At 40.6% G+C, this 27932-nt stretch overlaps 1 protein-coding gene across 1 annotated transcript in view; it reads right to left on the minus strand.

Moving 5' to 3' along the window:
- Positions 1–27932, minus strand: part of ADAM23 (ADAM metallopeptidase domain 23) — a 138575-nt gene that overhangs the window by 70484 nt on the left and 40159 nt on the right. The window contains exons 5-16 of the mRNA XM_060256873.1: positions 25388–25470; positions 19266–19329; positions 17862–17934; positions 17045–17109; positions 13708–13773; positions 11771–11842; positions 7531–7697; positions 5672–5756; positions 4394–4484; positions 1958–2006; positions 914–1013; positions 68–139 (exon numbers count right to left, since the gene is read on the minus strand). Coding sequence (XP_060112856.1) covers positions 68–139; positions 914–1013; positions 1958–2006; positions 4394–4484; positions 5672–5756; positions 7531–7697; positions 11771–11842; positions 13708–13773; positions 17045–17109; positions 17862–17934; positions 19266–19329; positions 25388–25470 — 987 coding nt within the window. The remainder of the gene's footprint in view (positions 1–67; positions 140–913; positions 1014–1957; positions 2007–4393; positions 4485–5671; positions 5757–7530; positions 7698–11770; positions 11843–13707; positions 13774–17044; positions 17110–17861; positions 17935–19265; positions 19330–25387; positions 25471–27932) is intronic.

Here is a 27932-nt window from a genome sequence, read left to right on the forward strand (position 1 = left end):
ATGGTTTAGTATATGAATGAGAAGGATTAGATAATTGATTTTGTGTTTAGAAATACTCTGAACTTACCATTTGGTATCCACAGTCACAGTCTTCTCCCGGTTCTACATACCCATTTCCACACTCAGTGGTATCGAACAACTGGAAAATGCAAATATACAAAGAACCATTATAAATTCATATGGATGTTTCTATTTCTTCTAAAATTGCAGCTGAATGACTATACATCCCAATGTTCCCTCTAAGTGCCAGTGTGGTGAGCAGAAATTCTACCTCATGAGCAAAAAAGCTAGTAGCATTAAAGTTGTAAGCATGTCTAGATTTGTGTAAATTAGTTTTTAGATTACTTCCATAACCTTGTAAAAATCTCAGAATTCTTTTAAATTATATTTAGCTATATTTTAAGACTAACATCATAAGAGAAAACAAAATCATGTCAAATTTCACCTACCTGTTTCCACTATGTTGCTAGACTGTCCACTGGAGAACAGGTCTACCTGCCCCTTTCCACTATACTGGTAGACCTGTCCTCTGGAGAACAGGTCTACCTGCCCCTTTCCACTATACTGGTAGACCTGTCCACTGGAGAACAGGTCTACCTGCCCCTTTCCACTATACTGGTAGACCTGTCCTCTGGAGAACAGGTCTACCGACCCCTTTCCACTATACCGGTAGACCTGGCCTCTGGAGGTCTGCCACCACCCAGTAACTGGCCCAGACAATCACTGGGGTTCAAGGAACATTTCTTCAGCAGTTATGCCTCATAACTGCTACCTTCAAGGGGGATGGGAAGGAAAGGGTTAAACAGCACCTCCTCTTGACTGGTTCTTCACTCAATCTATAGCTGCTTTCCCTCAGAAGAATGCCATCAGGATAAAGTCACAGAACCACACCGAATACATAGTTGTGCCCTACCTTTGTTGGCCTGTTGAAAAGACAGGAACCTCCTCCTCTTCCTAAAAAGCTCTTGTATTCAGCAATGCTGCATTTTGAGAATTTTCTGGGATGGTAGACACTAAAAACAATAAAGATTGAGAAATACACTTCATGATAAGGCACTGAGGAATGTAACAGCCCATGAAATTAAAAAAACACACAATATAGGCTTGCTCAGACAGATATATTTCTAGCTCCACTATGCATAGTGAGGACTCTGCACATTTTTTGCAAACTTAAACAAAACAATACTTTGGTTTTACACTAATAAGGCTTGAGCTTTATGTATAACCATCTTGGGTCAAGCATTATTTTATTATTATTAATTTCAATGCTGTGCATGAACATAAGGTAGGATCCCCCACTCCTGTTCCTGCGCTGAGAAATATGGTTACATACTAGAACACTAATATACACATATATAAAAGTACCAAAAAGCATGATTCTACATTTCTTAAAAGTTATGAAAGTTATTTAAGAAAAAATAGTATTTTTTCCATTGCTGGAAAAATTTTATACTACATATGTTCCTCCAATTCACCTCCATTTCATATGCAGTTTAGAAATTATACTCTGTTGCTCAACCTGAATAGTGACATGGTAAGTATACTAGTGTATATAACTATTTTGCTTTTTCGAAAGCAGACTTCCATCATTAGAAGCTGCAGATTGTTCTGCATATAATATATTATATTAAATAATCTCCTAAATTTTTGTATTCAGATTGGTCAGTTTTATGGAGTGGACTGCATCACTTGCCATAGGTTTATTTTAATTATTTTTACACGCAAAAAAAATGCTAGTATTGAAAAACAGCACTTCTTTTCCATCTAAGTATCCCTTTTCAAACTATGAAAACAGAAACGGACATATGCAATCATCAACCTATCTGGGGATAAGGTTCAGTGTTAATGTATTGTATACGCACCCTAGTAATTATTAGTCTAAACACAGGCTCCTTAATTTGTTCTTAGCAACTCATACACAGTATATAAGCCTTAGGTACTAATCATTATAGCATACCCCGTTTCCTCCATGATGCATCCACCCCAGGATTCTGTGCAGTCACATTCTTCTCAACAAAAACACACAAAAATGAAGAGTAGTAGTTAAAACATAACAACCAGCAACAACCATTCATATAGGGGAGGTGGGCTAATACATAACTTCGTTCCCATAATATTTAAATTATAGAAGCATACCTACCAGGGAGGAGGTACACAGGAACAGAATAAGACATGGGATTCCTGCAAAAATCATTACCTCTTTGATTCTAGTGATCTGCTTGCCAGTGTAAAAGCAGTCTGAGAACCTCTTCCCTTGGGATGTATACTGAAGTCACTTGAGTAATCACCATGCCAATGTCTCAAAACCAAATTTTCACAACATAGCTTTGACTCCCCCAGGCCATATGCAAAATGGTAGATTCTCAAAATGTAAATTAGATTTCTTTATCAACAGAAAAAGTAGACTTGCCTCAAAAGTAATATCTGCCTGCGCTACCATGCTTTAAATCAGGGGCGGAATTCTAGCAAGAGCTCCTTTGCATATTAGGCCACACACCCCTGATGTAGCCAAATATGCAAAGGAGCTCCTGCTAGAATTCCACCCCTGCTTTAAACACAAGACAAAAGTAAAGTTCATTTTTATAGCCTTGCACTGGAGCAAATGTCAGTATGCGCTATTCTAATGATTATTGTATTCACAGAATATCCTAGAATCAGGCAAAGTAAATATAAAAGGGAGACATTAAACTAGCGTAAGAGTCAGCACATTTATAGAGCCATCCTAATTGGATTTATACCTATTTGAGCCCAATGACTTCTATGGACTTAAAGGTGCAAATCTACCTAGGATGGTACTGCTTGTGTGATCTATATAACAATTACTATCTGTACTTACCACATGTACATTAGGGGTAAAAGATGTGTGAGGGAGAAATCACATGCTCCCTCCACTAGGATGACCAGCCTGCTCGGTTGCAGCATCCAGCTGCTTGGCTCCACCGCAGTGGAGGGGGGCTGTGGCAGATTCCATTTTCCATGCCTCCACCCTCCTCCTGCTTCTCCTCCCTGCCTACTGGCCTGCATGAAAGAGGTGGAAGCAGCAGGGCTGACATACAGCAGCAGTGCCTGAGCTGACACCAAAGCTGTCTCCTCCACTCTCTCCAAGCCCAGATATTATTCCTCCATTTCCCCCCACCCATATATTTGTAGACCTGGATAGTACTCTCTCAATCTGGCCCGTTCCCTGGTTCTATCTATACACGAGGCCAGGTTCAGTATTAGATAGGACATTACAAGCAGGGAACATCCAAAGGGATGTGGAGACATCTCATTTCCCCCAATATTCCCCTCCCCACACAATTTCCTTTTCCCCTCCTCCCAGCAGCTCCCATATCCTCTCCCATTTCTGCTTCTCTTCTCCCACCCACCAAATCTATCTTTTATATGCTCCTCCATCTCCATCTTATTATTTACCTCATTTATACCCCACTGGGGAAGGCAATGGCAAACCACCCTGTAAAAAGTCTGCCAAGAAAATGTCATGATGTAACATCACCCCATGGATTGGTAACAGCTCAGTGCTTGCACAGGGGACTACACCTTTACTTTTCCCCACTCCCAAATGCAATCCCCAGCCTACATAATTCTCTTCTCCTTCATTTAATCCTCACAACAACCTGGAGGTATAGTAGGCTGAAAGTGTGTGACTGTCTCAAGGACACCCAGCAAGCTACCATGGCAGAGAGGGGATTTGAACCTGAGTCTCCCAGATCCTAGTTTGACCTCTGACTGGCTCTCAGTTTTCCCACCTTCCTTCCCCCTGGCAGCCTCTCTCTGGGATAATTCCTGTCAAACTGCAGAAGTCATATGGCAGCAAGTCACTCCAGTGAGTTTCATGGCATCCGTAGCTGGCCCAGCTGAATTGCACAAGTTGCGCAGTGGCTGTAGCTGGGCCTAGGCAAGTTGCATATCATCAAGTTGTTGAGTTGCACAAAGTGTATGTGTTACCCAGACCAGTTAACATGGTGGCTGCTGTAGCAAAGTAGCAAGTTGTCAGGTGGATGTCACTAGGCCTGGGCGAGTCATGGAAGTTGTATGGAAAGCATGCTGGTTGGTGCCAGGCCAGGCCCCAATGAGTTCTCCCTCCAGGGGAGGGGGTAAGGGAAGCAGAGGTGGACTGGGAGGTCAAAACAGCCCTCCCTGAACTCTCTGTGTGCATATCTGTTCCATTTTCCCCCCTGCAAACCTGGGGTTCTTCTCAGATTTGCACAAAGACTTGTCTTGCCAGTTCATGGCTCCAGTCTCTGGATTTATGTATCCACAGATGGAGTCATTTAGAGAATTAGGTATACTGATGGTTTGATACAAAGTTATGATTATACAAAATTATACAAAAGTTTTGTAAAGTCAGTCTAACAAAGAGAACAGAAGGAATTCAACACAAACTACATACTTGGTTTTCTGGCTCCCGGTTCCCACTGTATTCCTAAATTCTGAGCCAGACTTTGGGACAGTTCTTGTGCCATTGCCCAGGGAAGACCATACTGTTGGAAACAGAAACATAAAACTAATAAGGATTATTGCAATTTAGACTGCAAATCTTCTGTTTTACTATTCATTCTGTGAGGAATTTGACCCAGACCCTTAAACATACTTAGTTGGAAATAAGTTAGACTAATCTAAATCAAGTCTGCTTCCTGTACAGTAAAATAAATGGGAGCATTTGTTCTGTTCATTTCAAGGAAAAAGTATTAATTTATTTTCCTTAGTTATGATCCAGGAATTCACAAGCTGAGATTTATCAGTCTATAATTATTACAGTATCAGAAAGAACAACGTTTTGACATCTCTCTTGAAAAAGAATGTGGATGTGTCCATTCAAATGCAAACAAAATGAGTTTAAACAAATAGCGCAGAAAACTTCTTTGGTGGCTATGCATTTGAGGTTAAGCTTTTGATTCCCAGCTACGGTCAAAGGGCATTTCTGCAGAAAGGTTTCTTGCAGATTTTCAGCAAAGGTGTACAAATCACCAGTGCACTGATGAGCAGATTCAGCACAGGTTGCCCACTAACCATTATGCCAAGTTGGGACCAGTAGCCCAAAATGCCCACATCAGCTAAGTACCTTCCTCTCACAACTGGTTTTGCTATAACATTACTACTGGAAGTGATGCCTAGAAGCGATCTACAACTGGGAAGAGGTATTAGTTACAGAAGCCTTGCCTTCCCCCTTCAAGCAGAACAATCTCTTCACTTTTACAAGAATTAAACCACAAGGGGCCATGAAGGAAAGAGCCCAGCAAAAAAAGAAATAAAGAGAAAGTTTATTTTAAATCTAAATTCCAAGAACAAGGTTTGATACTGAAATATAACAGAAAGATCCTAGGTAACAGCTCTGAAAATAGCAATGATGTAGGATGCATTTGAAACAGGTAAATTTTTCTGTGTTGTGGCAATCCTTAAATGCTTGAAGATTATTGTTTGTTATTGTTATTTGTTTTGCTACTGAAGAATATATTGAATACAGGAGCTGCCACATACTTCTAATAAGCCTGCACTAACATCAAAAAAAAGGGGCAAATAGCTTTAATCAATAATCTCTCAGGCTATGGTCTTGCGAAATTCCTATGCATATTTGGGGATTCTGAAAACCATACAAAAAGTTTCCTTTAAAAAGGCGGAGAATGTTTTCATTACCAACCCCCTAAAGCCATTAAAAGAGAAAGGTTACCTCATTGACACCAACACCTCGAGGCACAGAACACACTCCTCCAAAATAACTCAGACTACTCCTTTTATAATGAAACGTCACATTCCTTAAGAAGAAAGTAATAATAACAATAATAAAAGATTTCTTCATATAGCAAACTATAGCAGCATCTCTCAAATGTCTGAAAGAACTCCATCACATAAATTAACATTATCACTACCTACTCACTACTGGAGAGCCAGTTTGGTGTAGTGGTGAAGTGCGCGGACTCTTATCTGGGAGAACCGGGTTTGATTCCCCACTCCTCCACTTGGGTCAGCCATAGCTCTGGCAGAGGTTGTCCTTGAAAGGGCAGCTGCTGTGAGAGCCCTCTCCAGCCCCACCCACCTCACAGGGTGTCTGTTGTGGGGGAGGAAGGTAAAGGAGATTGTGAGCCGCTCTGAGACTCTTTGGAGTGGAGGGCGGGATATAAATCCAATATCATCATCATCTTCTTCTACTCAGGGGAGAACAAATTATCAAAGCTAAATTAATCTACAAAAATGGTCAACAAGTGCAATGGGGTCTATTCCTCCACCTCTGTAATAGATCCCTTCACCATAGATTCATTCATTTCTGAGGCAAGGTTTGGAGTAAAGCAATGAAAAGGGGAAATAACATTATCACACAAGCCCAGTTCCTAGTTCTCCTAGCTTTTAAGCCAGTCATGCTGTTTTCCTCCTGCTTCCTTTGTATTACAGGATTTCTGCCACTAATGAATCTTGTAAGACTGTGTCATGTCTTCCTACAGGAAATTTAGGCTACTTCTGCAGGACTCAGTGCCATATGCCACTTTCCAGCTCACCACCCTCTTTCAACCCTAACCTACTGAGAGCACTTCATGCAGACTCCCTGCAACGGTGGGTCCTCTCCCTCCACTGAAGCTGTTGCCCAGCTGCACAAAGTGGAAGGACAGGCTTCTATTCCAAGCTGTATGTCAATAAATACTACTGTCCCAGGAACAAGGAAATCACATTAGCAGTTGTGAAAAAGTGCATCATTTGCCCCATTTTGCTGATCCCATCTACATAGCTATACTTGTAAACTACCTACACTTGTAAACTACCTACACCATCTTCTGCATTGTTTCCTGCTACTACTACCACCTTGGCCTGGAGATGGCTTGGGCTTAACTCCTCCTGCAGACCTCCACTCCTGCCCACAGACAGTATAAAGACCTGCAATCTGAGAGGCCGCCGACTGCCAGCTTTTCTTGTTGTCTCTTTAGGTGTCTTTTACTGATATTCTATTTTTTCCCACTTTGGAATTTTGTAATAGTAGGGCTATGAACAATGAACGTTCTGATGTAGTATTCTGAGTGATTATCTTAGATTTCCTATGAATATAAAGTCTGAGTTCTGTGTTGTAGGCGAAAACACCATATAAATATGCTAAATAAATAAAATACTTTTGTTAATATCTCTGTTGCATTTTGGAATGAAATGCAGACACAAACATTTGCTAAGCTGGTATATATTTTGTAGCTTATTTTCCTCTATTATGATGTTTTTATTTTTTCAGTGACAATTACAGCCATAAGCAGGATTTGAGGTCTCTCTAGATAGGAATAAGTAGATAATTAAGGGGTTGATCTTCTAAGACTCCTTTAGTCTAGAAACTGTTATTTCGAGCTGTCAGCGGTCTGGGTTATGTTCTATGCTTTTATACTGGGCTAGATTTAAGTTAATATCTTTTATTGTTTTGTTTTTCAAACCGCCTGGGGCATGTGACTGGAGAGGCAGCATAAAAAAATTCTCACTGCATAAAAGAGAGAGTGGAGCAGGGACCTTCAAGAAAAGGTGCAATGTGCAAAAACATTACAGCTAACTGACGATACATACGAGAGAAGGTGAACAGCATCAGCATGCTGCTTGATGTACTGCTGTCGGTATCGGGAAAAATCATGAAGCATCTGCCTCGGGTCAGGGCGAATAGTGATACGATCCCTGTCAGACCAGGTTTCAACAGCAACCAAAACCACCCTTGTGTTCAGTTGCTCCTTGTAAATCTGAGGGATAAGACATGACAGGCACAGGAGTAGAACACTGGGTCAAACATGCACAATCAGCCAATTAGTCAGTGGAAGGACAAAAGGGGTCAAAGGAAGAGGGAAACATGGGTATATAATTAGCCAATATATCTCTTAAATTTCTTTAAAATCAGTCAGTTTACATTAAATCAAACTGTACACTAAATTGAGTCATACAGAAGTAACAGAATGTCTTCCTAATGTATACATTCAGAAGATCCATGCAGATATTTTCACACATATACTTGTGTGTATTATCTCATTAACTTGTTGTCATGAACTAGGTATAATGTAAAAACCTCCAGAAAGAGGTCATGGAGCTTCCTGCTCTCCTTAGTTTACTGTAAGGAGGTTGAACAGCTATTCCAGAGACCACTCAAGGGAGCCTGGACAAAGGAATAATAGCAGCACCCTGTTGGTGGGGGCATAAGGTGTTTTTAGGTTGCTTTTAATGTTTTATATATGCTATTTATTATTATTTTTAGTCAAACTGCTTTTATACTGTTGCTCTGAAGAAAGGCAGGCATATGAATATATTTTTTAAAAATAAATGCATAATTTCTTGCTATGGAAAATAATTGTAAATAACCGTAAATGTGCTGGAATAGATCGTAATAGCAATTATACCTCTTTTTGGTGTAGTGTTTAAGTGTGCGGACTCTTATCAAGGAGAACCAGGTTTGAATCCCCACTCCTCCACTTGCACCTGCTGATGTGACCTTGGGTCAACCACAAGTTTCCCCAAGGCTATTCTGCTCAAGAGCAGTTCTGGGAGAGCTCTCTTAGCCCCACCTACCTCACAGGGTGTCTGTTGTGGGGAGGGGAAGGGAAAGGAGATTGTAAGCCACTCTGAGACTCCTTTGGCTAGCAAAGGGCAGGTTATAAATCCAATCTCTTCTCTTCTTTCTCTTATCACAACATGTATTTGAAATTTCAGAGTCTACAGGCAGACACAGAAGGCACAGTAGTTTAATGGTGCTATTAAATATCTCTAGTGAAAGGAACAGCAGGAGCAGTGGGGCTCACTCCAAGAGCTGCCAAGAGAGGAGTCTTTGTTGACAGAGGGCAAGTGACCAGTGTGCACGGTTTCCTTCAGCAAATGTAAGGCCTCAAAGCTCAGGGCAAGGAAAATCCCAGGTATCAGGGGACCATGGCACTTAGAAATTTCACTGTGGCACCTATTTTCAGCCATGTTTTTATCGTATTGCGTCTCATCAATTCTCAGTAGAAATATAAAGAGTCAGATCAAAGCAGCTGTTCCGCAGGGGAAAAGGGAGAGAAAGAGACGCCACCAAAGTATTTTGAATCAAGGGGAACACATGAACAAAAGCCACATGGGGAGGCACTATAATGAGGGTATCAGACCAAACTGACCACAAACGCTGGCTGGATCCAACCCAATTATCATTTCACATTAGAATGTTTTGTTGTATGACAAACACTATTGACCACTTGAAGGTGTGCAACAAGGCAACATGAGTTAACTGACAGGAGACAGTCCAGCAGCTGTACACCATCATGCCAGGCCAGCCCCTCCCCCCATTCTATTGCTGTCCCACTGACTAGCAGTGTACAAAAAAAGGGAGGTATTTTTTGGGTTTGGGCACACTGAATCCAAAAAATCCCATTATTCCCCAATATTAATGAATCCCAATATTGGTATGGTATTCTGATTCAGGAAATATTCAGGATTGCCAAATATTTTCAGCTCCATTATACTCTACGGGGACCATTATAGTCAATGGTCCTCATAGGCTATACTGGATAATCGAGCTGGGGTTATCTAAGGCTCCGGGGGGGGGGGGGGGGGGGCAGTTTGAAGTACAGGCAACAAATCTGCAGCATAGCTGCTGGTGCCTCTCCTCTAAAAAAGGAGAGCTGCTCTGAACGTCAATAACTAAATAGTAGCAGAAGAGGCCTTAAAAGCCGTTCAGAATGTAGATGAATAAGAAACAACTGGTTTCTCTAGTATCTGATTGATTTCCAAATTTTAAAAACTTTAATTCTTAAATCTTATTTTCTTTTCCTCTCATTGTCCCGTTTTGTTTTGCTTTAATGATTCCATTTTGTTTGCTGAGATTAATTTACATGCTTCCAGCGATAATATCCCAAAGGCTAGTTAGCAACCTAGCACAGCTGCCAATTTTGAAGATAATTATCGGGCCAGTTTTTTAGTCCTGGCAGTTTGTAGATGGATAATAAAATCCTACTAAGTGATATATGGCCAATTTTGCATTGTCTATTCCCTATAAGGGTTAAGTTGATATTTGGAAACCTCATTTTGTTACTTAGCCCAAAATGATCCAGTTGAATACGGATCCACTTGAATACAGATTCTGATTAGCTCATATTAAATAAATATAGTTGTCTTAATTCTTTTTTGTGGCTTCATATTTTAGAACCTTATGTTAATTTAACAATGGAAAATTCTAAAGTAACAACGTAAGTATTAGATCAGGGGTGTCAAATTTACAGCCCGTGGGACACAACCGGCCCACCTAGGACTTTAATCAGGCCCACAGCTCTTTCTCCCCCCACCCCCCCGCCCCACACCCTTTGTAGCTCTGAAGCTGCCAAAGTTCCCAGCTCCTTCTGCCTTGTCTTTGCCTGTTTCAGTAGGAAGCTCTTCTGGGCTTGCAAAGCTGCAAAGAAAATGTAGAATGGATTTTCCATTAATGTCTCTGTGCTGAGACAGACTACTCCAGGTTTATCTGGAACCAGAGACCTTAATGAAAAATCCATTCCACATTTTCCTTACAACTTTTGTCTGTGCTGCAATGTATTTCAATGGAGTGAAGTTCGTTTCACTTCCCAGCATTTGTATGACCAATTGAAGCTGTTGCTTGCTGGAGTTGTCTCACTGCAAATAAAGGCCTGATGCTTTGAACCAGTTTGTCTCTGCTGAGTAGACCAGAGAACTGGTGCCTCTAACCTGGGAACCAACAGCCAAAGGGGGATATTACACTGGAGAGCCACTGCCAATCTGTGTAGACCCCAGCCGGGGGGGGGGGGGGGCGCTTGCAATGCCCAGCCATTTCATGTTTTCCTATGCCCAGAGCATTTTATATTTTTGGTTTATATTTTTTGTTTCTGCTGTAATCCTTGTGCTTTTTCTTGGTTTTATTCGACACCCCTGTTAGATATGTATTGTCACTGTTTCTTTGTCTACTAATACTTTTAAAATAGAAATAAAAAAAATCAAGCTTGAGAAAGACTGGACTGGGGGTCCAATTCTATGGGCCCCAGAAGGTGCCCCCAGCCTCCACTGTTTCCAATAGAAGGAGGAAAGGCATTTAAAGGGAACATGACCTCTTTAAATGCCTTTTGCAAGCCATGCCGCAAGTGAACTCCAAAGCAGTGAGTTCACCAGAAGGTGTTGAAGGCAATCCTTTTAAATCCCTTCTCTAAGTAGTGAGTGAGCCTGGAGCTGCAAGAGAGGATCAGCTGGGCCTGACACCCAAATAAAAGCCAGAATAAATTAGGTTTTTTTCAGGTTTAAATAATACCTGGAAAATACCTTATCCACATTTTGGGGTATTTTTTTGGTTCAATTTATGTTGAACACACACCCCTACCAATGACTGCTGGTTAATGAGGTGCTGGGGGGGGGACTGGTGAATGTGTGCACACATGCACATGTGCAAATGCACATACGTATATATGTGTAGATATATGTACAGGAGTCCTCTGTTTGAATGTGTAAGTGAGCAAGAGAAAGAGACCTCTTCTCCCTGGAATGCTCTGAGGGCCTATATTTAAACATGAAATCTCTTATGCACTTTTGTGTTACCTGTTCACAATACATCAAACATAAAATAGACATTTTAGTTCTTGTTTGCACGGCATAAAATTTGTTTAAAGAACACTGGTTTTCTTCCTGCAATCTACATTGGTGCCATCCTAAAGATAAGGAATAATAATAGGATTTCTTTATCTAAAAAGTTCTAAAACTTATGAAGCTTTATTTTAACATCTCTGTTTTCATCTCAGTATCAGCAAACACGCATGCTGTATAAAATGTTATTAGTAACATAGATCATAGTAATACTTACAGCATCTACAAGATTTACCACAGATTTCGCAAAGTTGTTTATGTAAACATGGGCTGATCGATGTTTTTTGAACTAAAAGAGAAAAAAAACATCAATTATATCAAATGTATGTTCTTTGCACTGCTAAAAGGCAGTAGCAGAACAACTGCTGGAAAACAACCAAAAACCTTTCTTTTTTAACTATTAACACAGATTAATTTTATTAAGCTTAATGGCACAAAAAATAGGGTGGAATCTTTTGAAGAATTAAATGCAATAATTGCCCTGCATCCAGAGTTCCCTCTGAGTTAGCGTGAGCTAGCTCACAAATTTTTAGCCTCCAGCTCACGTATTTTGTCTTCGCTCAGGAAGAATGACCCCAGAGCACAATAATTTATTTAAGCAGTAGCTCACAACTTTAATGTCACTAGCTCACAACTTTAATGCAACAGTTCACAAAGTAGAATTTCTGCTCACAAGCAGCTTAGCAGGAACATTGCCTGCATCTGTGTCACTTTAAAGTTATTTAGTTGATGATGACAAACACCATCTGCACAGTATGCTCTCGATCCCTTTCTCAGCTTCAAGTGGAATAACGGTTTTATTGAACCACCTAGAAGTTTAAACCGTTGGAAAGTAGCAAGGTTTTGAGTTACAAAAACTTGTTCATGAGATACTACATGGAAAGAAACATCCTGACATCTGCAGGGGTTGCTGATCCATAAAGCAAGTACAAGCAACAGGCCTCCACATCATTTTCCAAGCCTGTCCTCATCCTGCACTTCAGGGCAAGCAGACAGAGGATTTCAAAAGCAGGACAGGGACTTCCTTCTCTCTTCTAGCAGGCCACTATGCTGCCAGGAGCAGCAACTCTTTGCCATAAGAGAAAATTAAAGCCATATTCTTCTACTGGATTTTCATACTTTGAATGGCAAGGAATTTGAACTATTAATACCTACCTCATTTGTATGCAGAAGCTCACGATTATTAAAACAGATTCAAAAGGATTCAAGCCTATGTTAACAACTGGTCCCACAAGAGCCACATTTCTAAAACCATTAATGCCATTAAACAATTTCTACTATAAAAACTGCAGGATTGTAACACAATCCATTTAATATAAGGGTTTTCATTTCTGAATTATCGTTTCCCTCCTGCAGATGGATGGCTGAGAAAGTGCCTTGCCTGAAGCTATCTTTGGAGTTCAAGACATCCAAGCCAAAGACCTCCTAATCTGCAGTTTAGCTTCTCAAGCACTGAGCTACATAAGGAATTGCCTTGGTAACAAGCATGGGAAAGCCCGACAATTAGATTTCTTCCCCTTAGTGATTTTGGTAGCACAATATTTAGGCAATGAAGTTGCCTCTTAAGGGAGAAGGTATCAATACGGATCCATGAAAAAAATGAATGGATATCAGAGAGTACCTTAAAGAATATGGGAAGGGAGCAAATTAAAGGCAAAGCTGGCCAAAGTGAGTGGAGGTCCCCTGCCCTGAGAGAGGCCACTGCTGCATCAATCATAGCGTTGGAAGGGACCTCCAGGGTCATCTCGTCCAACCCCCTGCACAATGCAGGAAACTCACAAATACCTCCCCCTAAAGTCACAGGATCTTCATTGCTGTCAGGTGGCCATCTAGCCAGGAGCAAAAATTAACAAAAATCCATCAACTTCCATTAGTTGAGGCACAGCACTGCTTCCAAGAGACAGCTTTTCTTGTAGCCTTTTAACAATACAAAGGAACTAACCTGTGAACTGGCGGATTTTGAACACATCTGTAGTCTACCATTGTGCAAATGAGCTTACAGCTGTGCACAATCCCCGATCTTAGCAAACTGTACATACTTCTTAAATTACATCAACAATAACATACACAACAGTTAGTACGTGGACAGAGAATATTTCAATATTGGTTAATAATTACATAACTGGAGAATGTTGAAAAACTCTGTAAACTTACCATTTTGTGATCATTAACAATCATCAGTTCCAAGTATTTCATTTCTTGAAATATGCGTTCTGATGCCTGTAAGATTTTAAAAGCTATAGTTGGATGTTTAAAAAATAAATTCGGTGATGCTCTGTTCTCTTGCCATGAGGCTGCCATGCTGTGTAACTAATTTCAGCTAAATTACTGACACGGGAAAGGCCATCTTTAAAAAAAAAACTAAACACAATTAATACAAAAAAGCTATACTCCAGTGCCAATTTGCTTGACAGAATATTTCTTTAAACCCAGAAGCATTTATTTCCAAGTAAACATTTAAAGAATCAGGCAACAGGGATCATGTGTAATTATTCCATAATACTGATATCAGTTTTACTAATGTATGCCATGCATGAGAGCAAACTATTCATTCCAAATAAATTCAAGGGAAAAATAGCTGTGTGTTTCTTTTAAAAGATATGTTAATAATACATCAAACTGCTTTATAAAATGTTGAAAATAACATTCTAAAATCCTCTCTTATATTTGTGGTGTACCTAGGCAATAACAACTCCCGTTTTTTGACTGGAGGTCAGAGGAATATTCCTGAAGGAAGGAAGGCATTCCCCATTCAAGCTCACCACTTGGGAAAGATGTGGGGTGGCCAATTTTCCTGTACTTTATTTTTCTGTGGAAATTTTTCCACTTCTAAAAATTTGTTGTTTCATAAAATCAACAAAAATTAAAATATACTATTGCCAATACACTGTTAGGCAACCTTAGCAGTTTCAAAACTGTAAATGTTTTCCCCCAGTTGATTATTCCTATGAATTGTGTGAGGTAAAACACATACATTTCACTGATTTGTAAACCAGGGATAGGAGGATAAAGCCCCAAATACATATAATCAATTTTTAAGAAATCAATTTACAAATTCGCCTGATAGGCCACACAGATCAAATCAAAGCCAAATCTAGAATTCTTACTTAAATTACATGACTGAAATTGAAGAGATATTATAATCACCAATCTGATATGGAACTAGCAAGACATGAGGTACCCAGTGGCTGTTGTGAAGAAGAGCTAAATTCTGTTGAAACAGATTAGTGGACAACCATTTCTATGGCAAATCATGCACATGTCATTCAGAGAGCTAAAATCAGTGTGTTAACAGTTTTCAGTGCCTTTTAAAAAAATGGTAAAGAACATGAGGGAAATACATGCCATGCTGCCTGATTCTTACAAGTAATACTGCATTTAAATATTTTCTACATAAAGCTATGAATTCGTTTGAATAAAATATTTAACCATATTTGATGTAGATTTATTTTTCCTCCCAAATATTTCAGTTCAAGTATTGGCTGCTGTTGGGACATTAAAACAACAAAAAGTACTTTTAAGACTTGTTTACTCAGTGCAAGTCAGAGACATGCTAAACATGCTAAATCAGATCACATTCTATTTAAGGCACATCTTCCAATTCTCATTTTCGCAGAAATCTACATCACTGCTAAATGGAGGTGGCAGCTTCACTACCAATCCTGTGATTGGGAAGTGTGAGGGAAAGGACCGTAATTTTCCTCAAGAGTTAACATGAGGATCAGAAGGCCTAGTCCGACTTGCAGGTGTCCATGAATTGGGTCTTCCTGCAGACACCATTCTTATCTCTTTCAAAGCCAGACTCAAGAATGTGGTAATTGGTGAACTGTGACAAACTGCTCAGTTGTGGAACCAGATTGAGGGAAGGGGAATAAGGAGAACATGTTAACATCTTCTAGAAAGTTTAATCAAAAGAGATTCCTGATTGGATCTGAGAGATCACCTCGTGCCAGAGGACAAAAGGCTATAATAAGGGTATAGGCCAGAGAGAAGAGATGCTAACTCTACATTCATGGAATGTTAGTATGATTTGATATGTTATGCTTCATCATGATGGACTGCAACATATAGAACAGGGGTGGCCAACAGTACCTCTCCGGATATTTTTTGCCTACAACTCCCATCAGCCCCAGCCACTGGGGCTGATGGGAGTTGTAGGCAAAAAGCATCTGGAGAGCTACCGTAGGCCACCCCTGATATAGAATGCTTTTATGCTACTATTTGAATTTTTATGCTGCAAGAAGATATACCATCTAACACCAGGTATTCATGGTATTAGATAGAACAGTTAGCTTCTTTATTTTCTCTGTAGCTAAGCTACAGAGAGACTGTACTGCATAGTGAAATCTTTTTAAATCCTTGAATAAATCAATTTTTAAACATCTTCTTTTTAAACATCTTCTTTATTTGTCCGCATTTAATCTCGAGGACCCACAGGGCTGGGTACTGCTCAAGGAAGAGGAGCAATAACCCGGGGTGACCAAAAAAGTTATATGATAATACTATGATAACTGCAGAAAAAGGTACTGATGACTATCTTCATTCCGGGACTATTTAAAGTTAAACAAAATAAAATCAGAAGGTGGGAAATAGAGATTCAGAAAGCTTGAAAGAAGAAGGGGAGAAGGGGCAAAATTTGAATTTTGTAAATTTAAAGGACTGTGCTAAAAAGTGGAAAGGAATTTTTTGTTTTGTCTACTTGCGGTTTTGGTGAACTAGAAGCATGTATGACTATATGTATAGAGTGAACTCACTATATGCCCTCTACATGGGGCTGCCCTTGTGCCGAACTCGGAAATTGCGGCGGCCAGGCTACTAGCGGGACTACCTCGGTGGGAACACGTGCGGCCTGGGCTGAGGGAGCTGCACTGGCTTCCAATTGTATTCCGAGTTCGCTACAAGGTGCTGGTTATTACTTTTAAAGCCCTATATGGCCGAGAACCTGCCTACCTTAGGGACCGCCTCTCTCCATATGTTCCCCAGAGAGCACTGAGATCCAGCTCCCAAAGTCTTCTAAAAATCCCTGGACCAAAGGAGGTCAAACTGAAAGTAACGAGGGAGCAGGCCTTCTCAATAATGGCTCGCCACTGGTGGAATCAGCTACCGGAGGAAGTGCGAGCCCTGCGGGACTTTAACCAGTTCCACAGGGCTTGCAAAACTACCCTCTTTCAACAAGCCTATAAGGAACCCTGAAAGTGACATCTAGCCGTCTGGATATACATCCCACTGAATGTAGCACCTTTAATTTATTGTGGTTTTTAAAATTAACTGTTTTAACTGTATTTTTAACTGTATCTTATATGAATTGTATAATAATCATGGTACACACCATGTCTTGTTAGCCGCCCTGAGCCTGCTTCGGCGGGGAGGGCGGGATATAAATAAAATGTATTATTATTATTATTATTATTATATTTAGCAGTTTCCCTGTATTTAAAAAACAAAGAGGTCTTGTGATTTGGTGTAGCATTACTGACGTCATAACACTCACAGCCCTTCTTCTTCTTCTTCTTAACCACGGCAACTCAGATAGGAAGGGCCATTCAGAAGTGGAGTCTGCACAGAAAATAAAATTAAAGCAATAGTTAACTAATTTCCGCTCTATAGTAGATAGATAGATAGATAGATAGATAGATAGATAGATAGATAGATAGATAGATAGATAGATAGATAGATAGATAGATAGATTTATTGTCATTGTTCTCAACAAAAAGAGAGCAACGAAATGAGGTGCTCTTCCACAAAACATACCAACACATCAAACACACATATTCATATTCATACCATTTAAATACATCTAAAACCATTTAAACCATTTAAATACATCTAAAACAGATAAACATTCATAAAACCATTTAAACCATTTAAATATATCTAAAACAGATAATCCTTCATAACCCTGCATTTAGCCTAACCACAGCACTTGGATAGAAACTGTCCTTAAATCTGTTTGTCCTAGCCTTCAACACTCTATATCGTCTACCTGACGGTAAGATCTCAAATAGCAAATGGCCCAGATGTGAAGGGTCCCTTAGGATCATTTGTATCTTCCTTTTACATCCCATATTATACAGATCCACCAATGAGGGGAGAGAACATCCACAAATCTTTTGTGCTCTTCTCGTCACTCTGTATGGAAATTGGGTACATTTGTGTTACCTGACAGAGCAGTAACCCAATCAATGTTTCCATCAATATCTTTTAGTATTAGATATAGCAAAAAAGTTCAATTGGTTTTTGAATTTTAAAACCTGAAATAGTTAAAATAATTTCAATATTTATATCACATATCAGGAATAATGTCATACCCAGGTCTTCTACTTGCTTGGAGGCATTTGTTGCTAATATTCTCTGGATGACGTGTGGTCTACCCACACTGCTCTGTAACAAGAGAGAAACACAAGTCTATTGTGGTGATCCAAATTTAAACCCAAGATACTCTAAAATATAGCTAGTGCATGAAAACATTTAATTACTTACTTCATTTATACCCTTTCTCCCCATGGCGACCCGAAGTGACTTATAATTCGCTTCTCCTCTCAACCCTGTGAGGTAGGTTATGCTGAGAAAGTATGGTCACCCATCAAGCTACCATAGAATGAGTGGGGATTCATCATACCTGAGTCTCCCAGATACTAGTCCAACACTCTTAACCACTACACCACACTGGCTCTCTAACATTAACACTGCCTTACATTGAGTCAGGTCTTTGGCCCATCAAAGTTAGTATTCTCTACTATGACTTGTAGAGGTTCTCCAGGGTATCAGGTAGAGGGATCTTTCTCCAGGGTGTCAGGTGAGGGGGTAGAGAAAAAAGGAGGTGCCAGCCAGATAATAAACCACTGCTGCTGCCCTCAACCAAAAACCTGGTGGAACATCTCTGTCTTACAGGTCCTGTGGAATTGCATAAGGTCCCACAGGGCTCTGATATCATCTGGCAGAGAATTCCACCAGGTTGGAGCCAGGACAAAAAAGGCCCTGGCTGAGCACAGCCGGATTTCCCTAGGGCTAGGGATCACCAAAGTGTTGTTACCAGAAGAGTGGCTCTTCCAGGGACATACCAAAGGAGACAGTCCTGCAGCTATGTTGGTTCCAGGCCACTCAAGGCCTTAAGGGTAAGGACCAAAACCTTGAACCTGACTTGTTATTCCTCTGGGAGCCAATGTAGCTGGCGATGCTCTACCACTGAGATACAGCCTCATGGCCCTTAATACTGATACGTGGAGGCATGACTTATTACTAAGTCAGAGAAACAATGCCTCTGAAACTTCACTCTCATAATAATCTGAACTTGTAATAACTTCATAAATCAATCCAAATTTTTAATTTTTTATGAGAATTGGTTAGATCCAAAGAAATATGTACAACTCCCTCTCCATCCCACCGGAAAAGCTACTCTTAGTCCATTCTTAACATTGAATAAGACTCTGAGCTAGCACCACTGAAAGTCAAGTCAGCATTGCAGATTGTTTAGGACAGCTGAAAACTGACCTAACAATTAAATCCACAGTATGTATGTTATATATCAAATGGTAGGCATATTTTTAAGGAAACAAAAAAATACACAAATGAGCTTTGTAAAAACATCCAGGATAACAACAATCAAAAGCAAACACAGGCAGTGTTCCATGAAGGCATCAGATGGAATAACTTACTGCTGCTGCATGCAATTCTCACAACTCTAGGTATGTTTGTTCCATAGGTTAACTTACTGTGCTGTGAGTCAATTCCATAGGTTCTATCAAGTATACGTAGGTATTATCTTCAAACATGCCACTAGAACATAAAAAAGAAATATTAGAAGCACTATATATAATTTAAAAGCACTGTAGTACCTAAACGTAACTGTACCAAAGTCTGCATTTATGGACCCAGCAGTAGGTTTTAAGGCTGAAATAGTTAAGTGCATTTTTGACAGTGATCAGGAAAATAGAGTGTGATTAAAAAAAAACCTTATGCTACAGTCTTGGTGGATAAATTATCTTCTTAAATCTCTACCAGATAACATGGGAAGAAAACAATCAAGCTAATAAAGGATTACAGTAAATTAAAGGTTGAGCACATTAAAGAAACAATTATTGAACAACTTCCCCAGGGAGGTATGCCTGCCCCTTCCCCCCATTGTCAATCTACAGGAGGCAACTGAAAAGGTTTTATTTAGGAATGCATTTTATTATTGGCTGTCCTAATCGGAGTTTTTAATCTGTGACTTGCACAAGTTTTATCACTGTTGTTCTTATAATGCTTTATATATATTGCAAGCTGCCTAGAACTGCACAAGGGAGAAAAGTAGCAAACAAATATTTTAAATAAATAAGATCAATTTTAAAAGAAGCCAGTTCCAAAGAACATAAGAGAAGCCATGTTGGATCAGGCCAATGACCCATCCAGTCAAACACTCTGTGTCACACAGTGGCCAAAAAAAAATTATATATATACACACACACACATATATACACAAACACTGTGGCTAATAGCCACTGATGGACTAAGAAGGAAGAGATTACTTGTGCTGACAGAGTTAGAACCAGCTGGAGGAATGAAACTGAGCACAATGGAGCACAATTTAAAACTGACTCCTAGAATATAAAACTTCCTTGCTAGATCAAATAAAGGTACATCTATGACCAGAAGTACACTGGGTAAGGCAGTGTAGGTATTACTGTTAGTGGCTCACTGACAAATATCTGTTATTTAAATACCAGTTATCTAAGAATGTTTTTAAGAAATCATAATGTCTGGGACCTGCACAAATAGAAACAAAAAGGAATTATTATATACAGAAATATCAAACAACTCAACATGAACTTCCACTCAACTGACCAGGGAGGCATGTGAATGGCAAACTGCACCCAAGTGACTCTTTGCTCCCCTGCCCCAGCACTGAAGGATTAATTAGACTCTCTCTCCCTCTTCTTACTAGGAGGAGGAAGAAACCCTGTCCACACTCTCGGCTCACCTCTGTCCCTAGTTTGGCAGCAACAAAATATTGTCATCTTGGCAAACACACGGTCCAAACACCCTATGTGCCAAGCTAAGGGAGAAAGAGACTTTCAGGGGAGGACTGGAAGAAACCTCTCCAAATCACTTCCTGATTCTCTTGAGGCCATTTTACTCCCAGCCAGACTCATTTTTTATTCCAAAGCTTGGCCTTGGGAGTTAGGAGATCTGGCAAGCATAAAGAAGAGTTAAACATTATTTTCCCATTCTCCAGATCTCCATGCAAACAGCACTTCTATCCTCATAGGAAATAGGACCATTAGACACTTACTGTGATGGGTCCTTCTCCTCTAAGGTGATTCCCACCCTCTACTCAGTCTTTCCACTTCCTGTCTCCTTGGGGGAAGTCACTCATATCCCTAGTTTTGACAACTCTGAAAGCAGTTATCAACAATCTAAACAAATAACAGATTAATACACTAGAACCAACCAGAAAAAATGAGTAACAGCAAGGTAAGATAACAACAGAACAGGAAGTGGCCCTGCTGACAGAAGAGTGAAGAATGATGACTTCAGGCAGGCCAAGATGTCCTCTTTTTGAAGGACCCTTCAGGATAAGTATCCAGTGGTCTGTTCTCCCTCTGATGTGGAGGACATCTTGGTGGAAACCACTGTCCTCATTTTCTGGGTGAGTCATCATCATCTGCTTCTAGAATATGTTGTAATACTCATCTGTCAAAGGCTGTATCAGCTGATTCAAAGATGTTCATCTTGTAGTGCCGTTACAAAGATGGAAATTGTTGACCAAGTGGCTGTCTTGCATACTTCTTCAGCTGCAGTGGGTCTGTCACAGGAAGAACTTCTTGACAGAGAGGTTCCTCAATGAAACAAGTTTCAGTTTGGTGAATTGGTTAAGTGTGTGGACTCTTATCTGGAAGAACTGGGTTTGAATCCCCAATCCTCTACTTGCACCTGCTGGAATGGCCTTGGGTTAGCTTTGTCCTTGAAAGTTATCCTTGAAAAGGGCAGCTGCTGTGAGAGCCTTCTCAGCCCCACCCACCTCACAGGGTGTCTGTTGTGGGGGGAGAAGATATAGGAAATTGTAAGCCGCTTTGAGTCTGATTCAGAGAAAATGGTGGGGTATAAATCTGCAATTCTTCTTCTTCCTCAGGATGTGGTGGGCTCTCCTCCTTTGGAGGTTTTTAAACACAGGCTAGATGGTCATCTGACAGTAATGCTAATTCTGTGAATTTGGCAGATCATGAAAGGAAGGACAGCAAGGGTTGCATCAGTGCTTAGTTCTTGCGACCCTTTCTTACACACCCAGGAAAATGCCAATTGGTAGTTTGGGGTTGGGAAGCAATTTTCTCCAGGCCAGATTGGCCAGGGATCCTGAAGGGCTTTTTTTTTTTTTGCCATCTTCTGGGCATGGAGCAGAGGTCACTGGGGATGTGGGAGGGAGGTATTTATGAATTTTGGTTGGACCAGATGACCCTGGAAGTCCCTTCCAACTCTATGATTCTATGAAAGGCTGTGTTGGTCACAGTGCTTCAAAGCGAATGAGCAGTAATTCTAATTGGTATGTCCAATTTTTTTAATTTTATGAGTTTCAATAATGCAAGCCTTGAGGATCTTACTGATGGCTAATTTTGACAACTTCAGTTTAAAGTTGGGGTCCTCGTGACCACCTTATTCTTATGGAACACACATAGCTTAGGACTGACCAACAAAGCACCTAATTCAAACACCCTCCTTGCTAATGTGATTACTGTAGGAAATAAGACTTTCATTCTTGGTCACTTAAGAGGAATCTCTTTAATAGGCTGGAAGGTGTGTCTATTAAGGGCAGATAGCATAGTGTGCAATTTCCATGCTGAGAATCTATGTACTTGTGGTGGATCTTTTAGGGTAGCACCCTTGAGAAATTGATGAATCCGTGGGTGCCTGGACAGACTGAGACCCTGGAAATGTGGAAACACAGTCATCAGGGCTGAAACCTGATATCTAGTGTAGAAGCTTTCAGACAGTTGGCATGAGCATCTTGGAAACAGGACAAGACAGATTTTATCTTTGGTTTCAAAAGGCGAACTCCCTTTCTATGCCTTCTAAGATATATTATTAATTTTATTAGTGGATTGTTTTCTAGAGGCAAGCAGGCTGTTTGTCACTTCTAAAGAGTAGCCTAACCGTAAGATGTTATCCCACTTTGTCTCCAAGCAGTTAAATATAGACACTCTGGATGTGGATGCCATACTGGCCCTTGTTGAATCATGTCCAGTGACACTGGATTCTCTAATGGTAGTTGGGTCTCCAGTTCCTGAAAAGCAGAGAATCATGGACACCCTGAGCCAATATGGTGCTACTATCATCACGATTTCTGCCTTCTGTTCCTTGATCTTCTGATTAATTTGGGAAGAAGTGAATCATGTGTACAGCATGCCACAGACCACTTGGCCACTGAGACATCAAGGCATGGTAGAATCTGGTGAAGTAATGGTTCATTTGGGGGTTCTTTGGAGAAGCAACTAGGTTCACCAGAAGAAGGCCAAAGTGGTACACAATCAACTGGAAAAGATCTTTCTTCAGGGATCATTCCCCCTCCTGGTCTGTCTGCTGCGTCAATCATCCACCTGTATATTCATCAGGTCCTTTATATGCTCTGCCTTGATCGATGACCAGTTCTTCTCTGCCCAAATTAGAATACTGATTGCCTCATTGTAGAGTGCTGAAGACCTAGGTCCTCTTTGTTTGTTGAGGAAAGGTTTGGCAGACACGTTGCCTTTTCTGATAGATATATGTTGACCATTTACATGAGGCTTGAAGGGTAGCAAGGTTAAGTATATCACCCAAAGTTCTAGGCAGTTGATAGGGACATTCATCTCATTATGGACCATCAACCCTGTACTGGGGGATCTTTTAGGATCATTCCCCACCCAAAGAGGAACTCTCCTGTAGTTCTAAGGCTGCCATGGCCTTAGATAGTAGGTAATGATAGCCATCTGATTTAAGGATCTTGTGGACTGTTCTGAGATCTCTATCTCATCCCCTTCTACATCTGAGAGAAACTCCCCTCTTCCTTTTCTTCTTCCTTACTATCTCAGTATGTGTCTGGGTCCCAGTGAGAATTATTCCTCTCCTTTTTTATTGCTAAAGGTTCCCCTTCCTAGCTGCCTTAGGCCAATTAGGTCTCTCTGGATGAAAATGGTCATTCAGTATCTCCCTGTTTGGATGAGGAGAGAAGTACAGGAGGAGGAACTCAACTGGGGACCTGTGCCTATTACCTTATTCTGACAAAGTTAACAATCTACTCTCCTCTCCATTTTATCCTAACAACCCTTGTGAAGCAGGTGAGGCTGAGAGCGTGCGACTGGCCCAAGGTTGCCCAGTGAGCTCCCATGGATATGTAGGGATTCAACACTGCACTTCCTACATACTAATCCAACACTCTTAACCACTACACCACACTGGTGTTGACCTGATGTTGTAAATTCCAGGGGAGAAGAATCTGCTTCCTGTGTATTACTCGTGAGTAAAACAATTGCACCACTGCCAGAATGGGACCTGGTGGATGCTGCAGCTTGCTGTTCTGAAAGGCAGTTTTGATGGTTCTTGCTGTGCCTTGCAGCATTTTGTATGGCTTATGGAAGTGGGAAACCACTCTGCAGCCTCCTCCCAACCAGCTGACAAGGCTGTCAGCAGTGGCAAGCTCAGATGTGGTGCCATAAGATCTGGCTGCTGGGATGAATGGCATCTTTTTGGCGCACTGTTGGTTCTCTGCTTTCTTTGATCCTGGAACTGTCGTCATAATGCTTCTTGTATAGTCTGTACTGATCACATCAGCATTTAAGCCATGATTGATGGTGAAGGGACTCTTCCAACTCTCCTTCAGAAAGAAAAAACGTTGCTGCCCTCACAATCTGTTATTTTTTTTAGAGTGGCCAAAGGATGTGCTCTGTGAAACCATCAGTTGAAGGAAGAGAAAATGGCTGCCACAGCCGACAGTTACTTTCCCCAAACGCAGAACTTCTTCACTCTGATCTCCCCATGCAGGTATGAGAGACAGAGAAAAATAGTAAGCGAGTTACAGAGAAATAAGAAAGGACAGGCAAGATAAGGATTTAGGGTGAAAAGAAGCAAAAAGAAGTAAAGACGAAAAGAATAGGTGAACACAGCTTATTCTGAACTGCTCTCCCTGTCAAGGCAGGAAAAAAAATGAGGAAATGGGCAACTCTTGTCAATACACGAAGTGGAAAGACTTTGCTCCTGTCTCCCTGAATGGAGAGCAGGAATCATCACCAAGATGTCCTCTGCCTCAAAGAACAAGACTAGAACCATGTTTCCAGCTATCTCCAGTCATTTGCAAATCAGAAACAGTAATGATAATCACTGTTCATTACAGTATAGGTATCTGGCAAACAAGAAAAGTTCTCCCAAGCATTTGTATCAGAGACTTTCTATACAAAGCAATACAGCACTTCTAATGCCTTGAATCCAGCCAAGTGGTTTTGTGAGTACAAAGATGTATTTCTAATATCTGCTTGCAGAACTAGACTTTCTCACTTCTCCCTCCTGCTACAGCCCCAAATGCCCCATGAACCTCACTGAAGAGCAGAAGAGAGGGGGCATTTGGGCCTGCAGTGGGAAGGGGGATGTGAGAAAGCTGCACTTCACAGGCAGGAATCCTTGCTGCTACACTCAGCCAGATACAAGCCAATGCAGCATGCAATATATGCTGGGAGTTCTTCTCAACAAATTTAAGAATTGAAAATTGACTGTAATACCAATAACCTTATTTTAAAGACCAAATTGTTAAGGACTCCCCAACAGTAACAGGTTATATTAGCAAGTTAAACCACTATTAAGACATTAGGATAATAATACCATTAGCACTTACTGGAGTCCATTACATGTAGAAAGTGCAGCTTTGGAGTTTTTGATATCTCTGATATTCCCATGATAGTAACAGTGCTCTCCACCCTAAAGATTAACACACAATCAACAGAAATGTTTTAGGATTTTTGCTGTTGCTTTTTCAATAAGCTAACATACAATTATAGTGTGGACAGATGACTGATTACTTGAATGTGTGTTTTAAGAACCAACAAAAAAGTTTCTAATAAAATAGGCTGGGTCCAGACCGGCACTTTAAGCCAACACAGGGACGGCTCACAGACAGATTAACAAATCAAATCCAAACATGCACATTTGCCTCCCATCCTGCTCCCGCACTCCTCCATCCTTAGGCATCCCCAGTCACGGTTCAAAAAGCTACCAGTTCTTAAGTGGTAGCAAATTCAGGGGCACTTTCCTGCTGCCTTTCCGGGCATCTGAACACAGGAGCGCGCAAGTGTGGTGGATTGGCAATCTGAACCTGCCAGGTCAGCCCAAGCTGCTTTCTTTTTTTTTAAACATAGCCGCAGAGCGTATGAGTGCCTATGCACATGACCCCGAAAATGAATGGGAAAAAAAGAAACACAAACTGCACTACGGGGATGGTGTGCGACAACTGTCTGACCGGGTGGAAGCACCTCCCGCGCGAGATACAGGCACCTTGTGCAGGAGTGTCTGGATGGGATTCAGCCGCTCCATTTTAAACAGCCTGATTTGGGATGCCTCCCATGCACCCAAAGCTGCCAGTCTGGACCAAGCCATAGTGTGCTATTTAGAACACAGAAGTTTGGCTGTGGATGAAAAACCAGGATACGTTTCTATTGAAGTAAAAATATTACATAAAACTCATTACTAACATATCCAGAGAAACACTTTCCTCTGAGGGAAAATTCAAAATAATTATTGTCATCCTAACTAGGAAAGGACAGCGAAATCAAACAAAGAGTCCCTTTATCCATCTGCGCTCCATAAAATCCAAACTGAGGCAGAGTGTTAACCCCACCCCTGCAGATAACACAAAACAGTTTGTATAATGAAAAACCTGACATTCTCTCAATCAGCAAAAAGTACTTTCAATAAGAATCCATATACTGACTATATATTCACATGTGCTGACTACAGCCCTGATCAAGAAATTATGCATGTTATTTTATTTACTCTTTTCATTCCTATTTCTAAATTATGTCATCTCAGTTTCATACCTCAACAAACAGAGAAGTAACAAATGCTAGTAGTTGTTAAATGCTTCTAGAACAATGCACACTAAGCAGAGTTACACATCTCTACTGATGTTACTAGGCTTGGAAGGATGTAACTCTGTTTAGGACTGTTCTGTAAGTCTCTTTTCTAATATCTGAGAACGACTTTTCCCTGATCTTTTATCTTTTGTGTGTTTTTAGAACACAAAGTACCGTATTTTTCGTTCCATAAGACGCACCTGAGCATAAGACGCACCTAGTTTTTAGAGCTGTTTGTGTGAATTTAGAGGCATTTGTGTGAATTTTTTGCAGTATTCGCTCCTTAAGACGCACACACTTTTCCCTCCACTTTTTTGGGGGGGAAAAGTGAGTCTTATGGTGCAAAAAATACGGTAACTATCCTTGCTACAGAACATGTGACCTCAAGGTTTCTATCTGCCTTTCCTAATCAATTGACCCTGAAAATATCCTCCAGGAAATCTAGATCAAGTTACTGCAGCATGCAATGATGGTCCATTTGCTGAGTCTAAAATTCTGTACAATCCTGTAGTAGGACTCATGATTCAGCAACTGCAGTACTACTGCTAATGCAGCTGATGGCTACTTTGGCTTTGAGTTAATGCCAGGAAAAATCATTCTGTATTATTGCAGTCATCCATATAGGAAAGTATATGCACTAAGCCTTTCCACAAAGCAGCAGAAAGACATGAAACTATGAACTATTCCGACATCTGCTACTACAGTCTTTTCACAGAAAATTATTTTGGACTGGGAATCGCAAGACTTGTACCCTTTCCCCCTTAAAAGCTACCATCCATACCAGGAGACCACAGTTATTTCAATGTAGAACCTCTCTTGAATATTGCATCTATAGTCAAATAATCAAAGGATTTCCAGATACAGGTGTGGTCCACTGCATGATAAGTAGAACAAGGCACACAAATCCAAAGCTTGCCTCTGATCTCACCATGAAGAAAAAGAGAACACACGGAAGTAATATCCAAACAAACTGCTTTGTGAAAAAGTTTGGTGCATGAACCATCCCTTATAAATTATAGCAATAACACAGATCTCTGCAGGTGCTATGAGGAAAGACATGCTCCAAGCAGACATAGTTCCATTTCCAGCACAGCAAAAAGCAGCGCTGCAACACATTTTGCTCTCTGCTGGCAAGCTTCAATTATTTTCAAAAGGTACAAAGACAGATTGGCTCGAAATGCCATCTACTAAATTTTTGCAGAGGACCAGAGCAGGTAAACATCTCTAGTACATGATAAAGCATTGAACAGGACATATCTCAACTGCAAGTCCTATGAATCATACAATTTATGTTTTTTGTTTGCTTTTAAA

The sequence above is a fragment of the Heteronotia binoei genome, chromosome 16 (assembly GCF_032191835.1).
Source record: "Heteronotia binoei isolate CCM8104 ecotype False Entrance Well chromosome 16, APGP_CSIRO_Hbin_v1, whole genome shotgun sequence".
NCBI classification, from domain to species: Eukaryota; Metazoa; Chordata; class Lepidosauria; order Squamata; family Gekkonidae; genus Heteronotia; species Heteronotia binoei.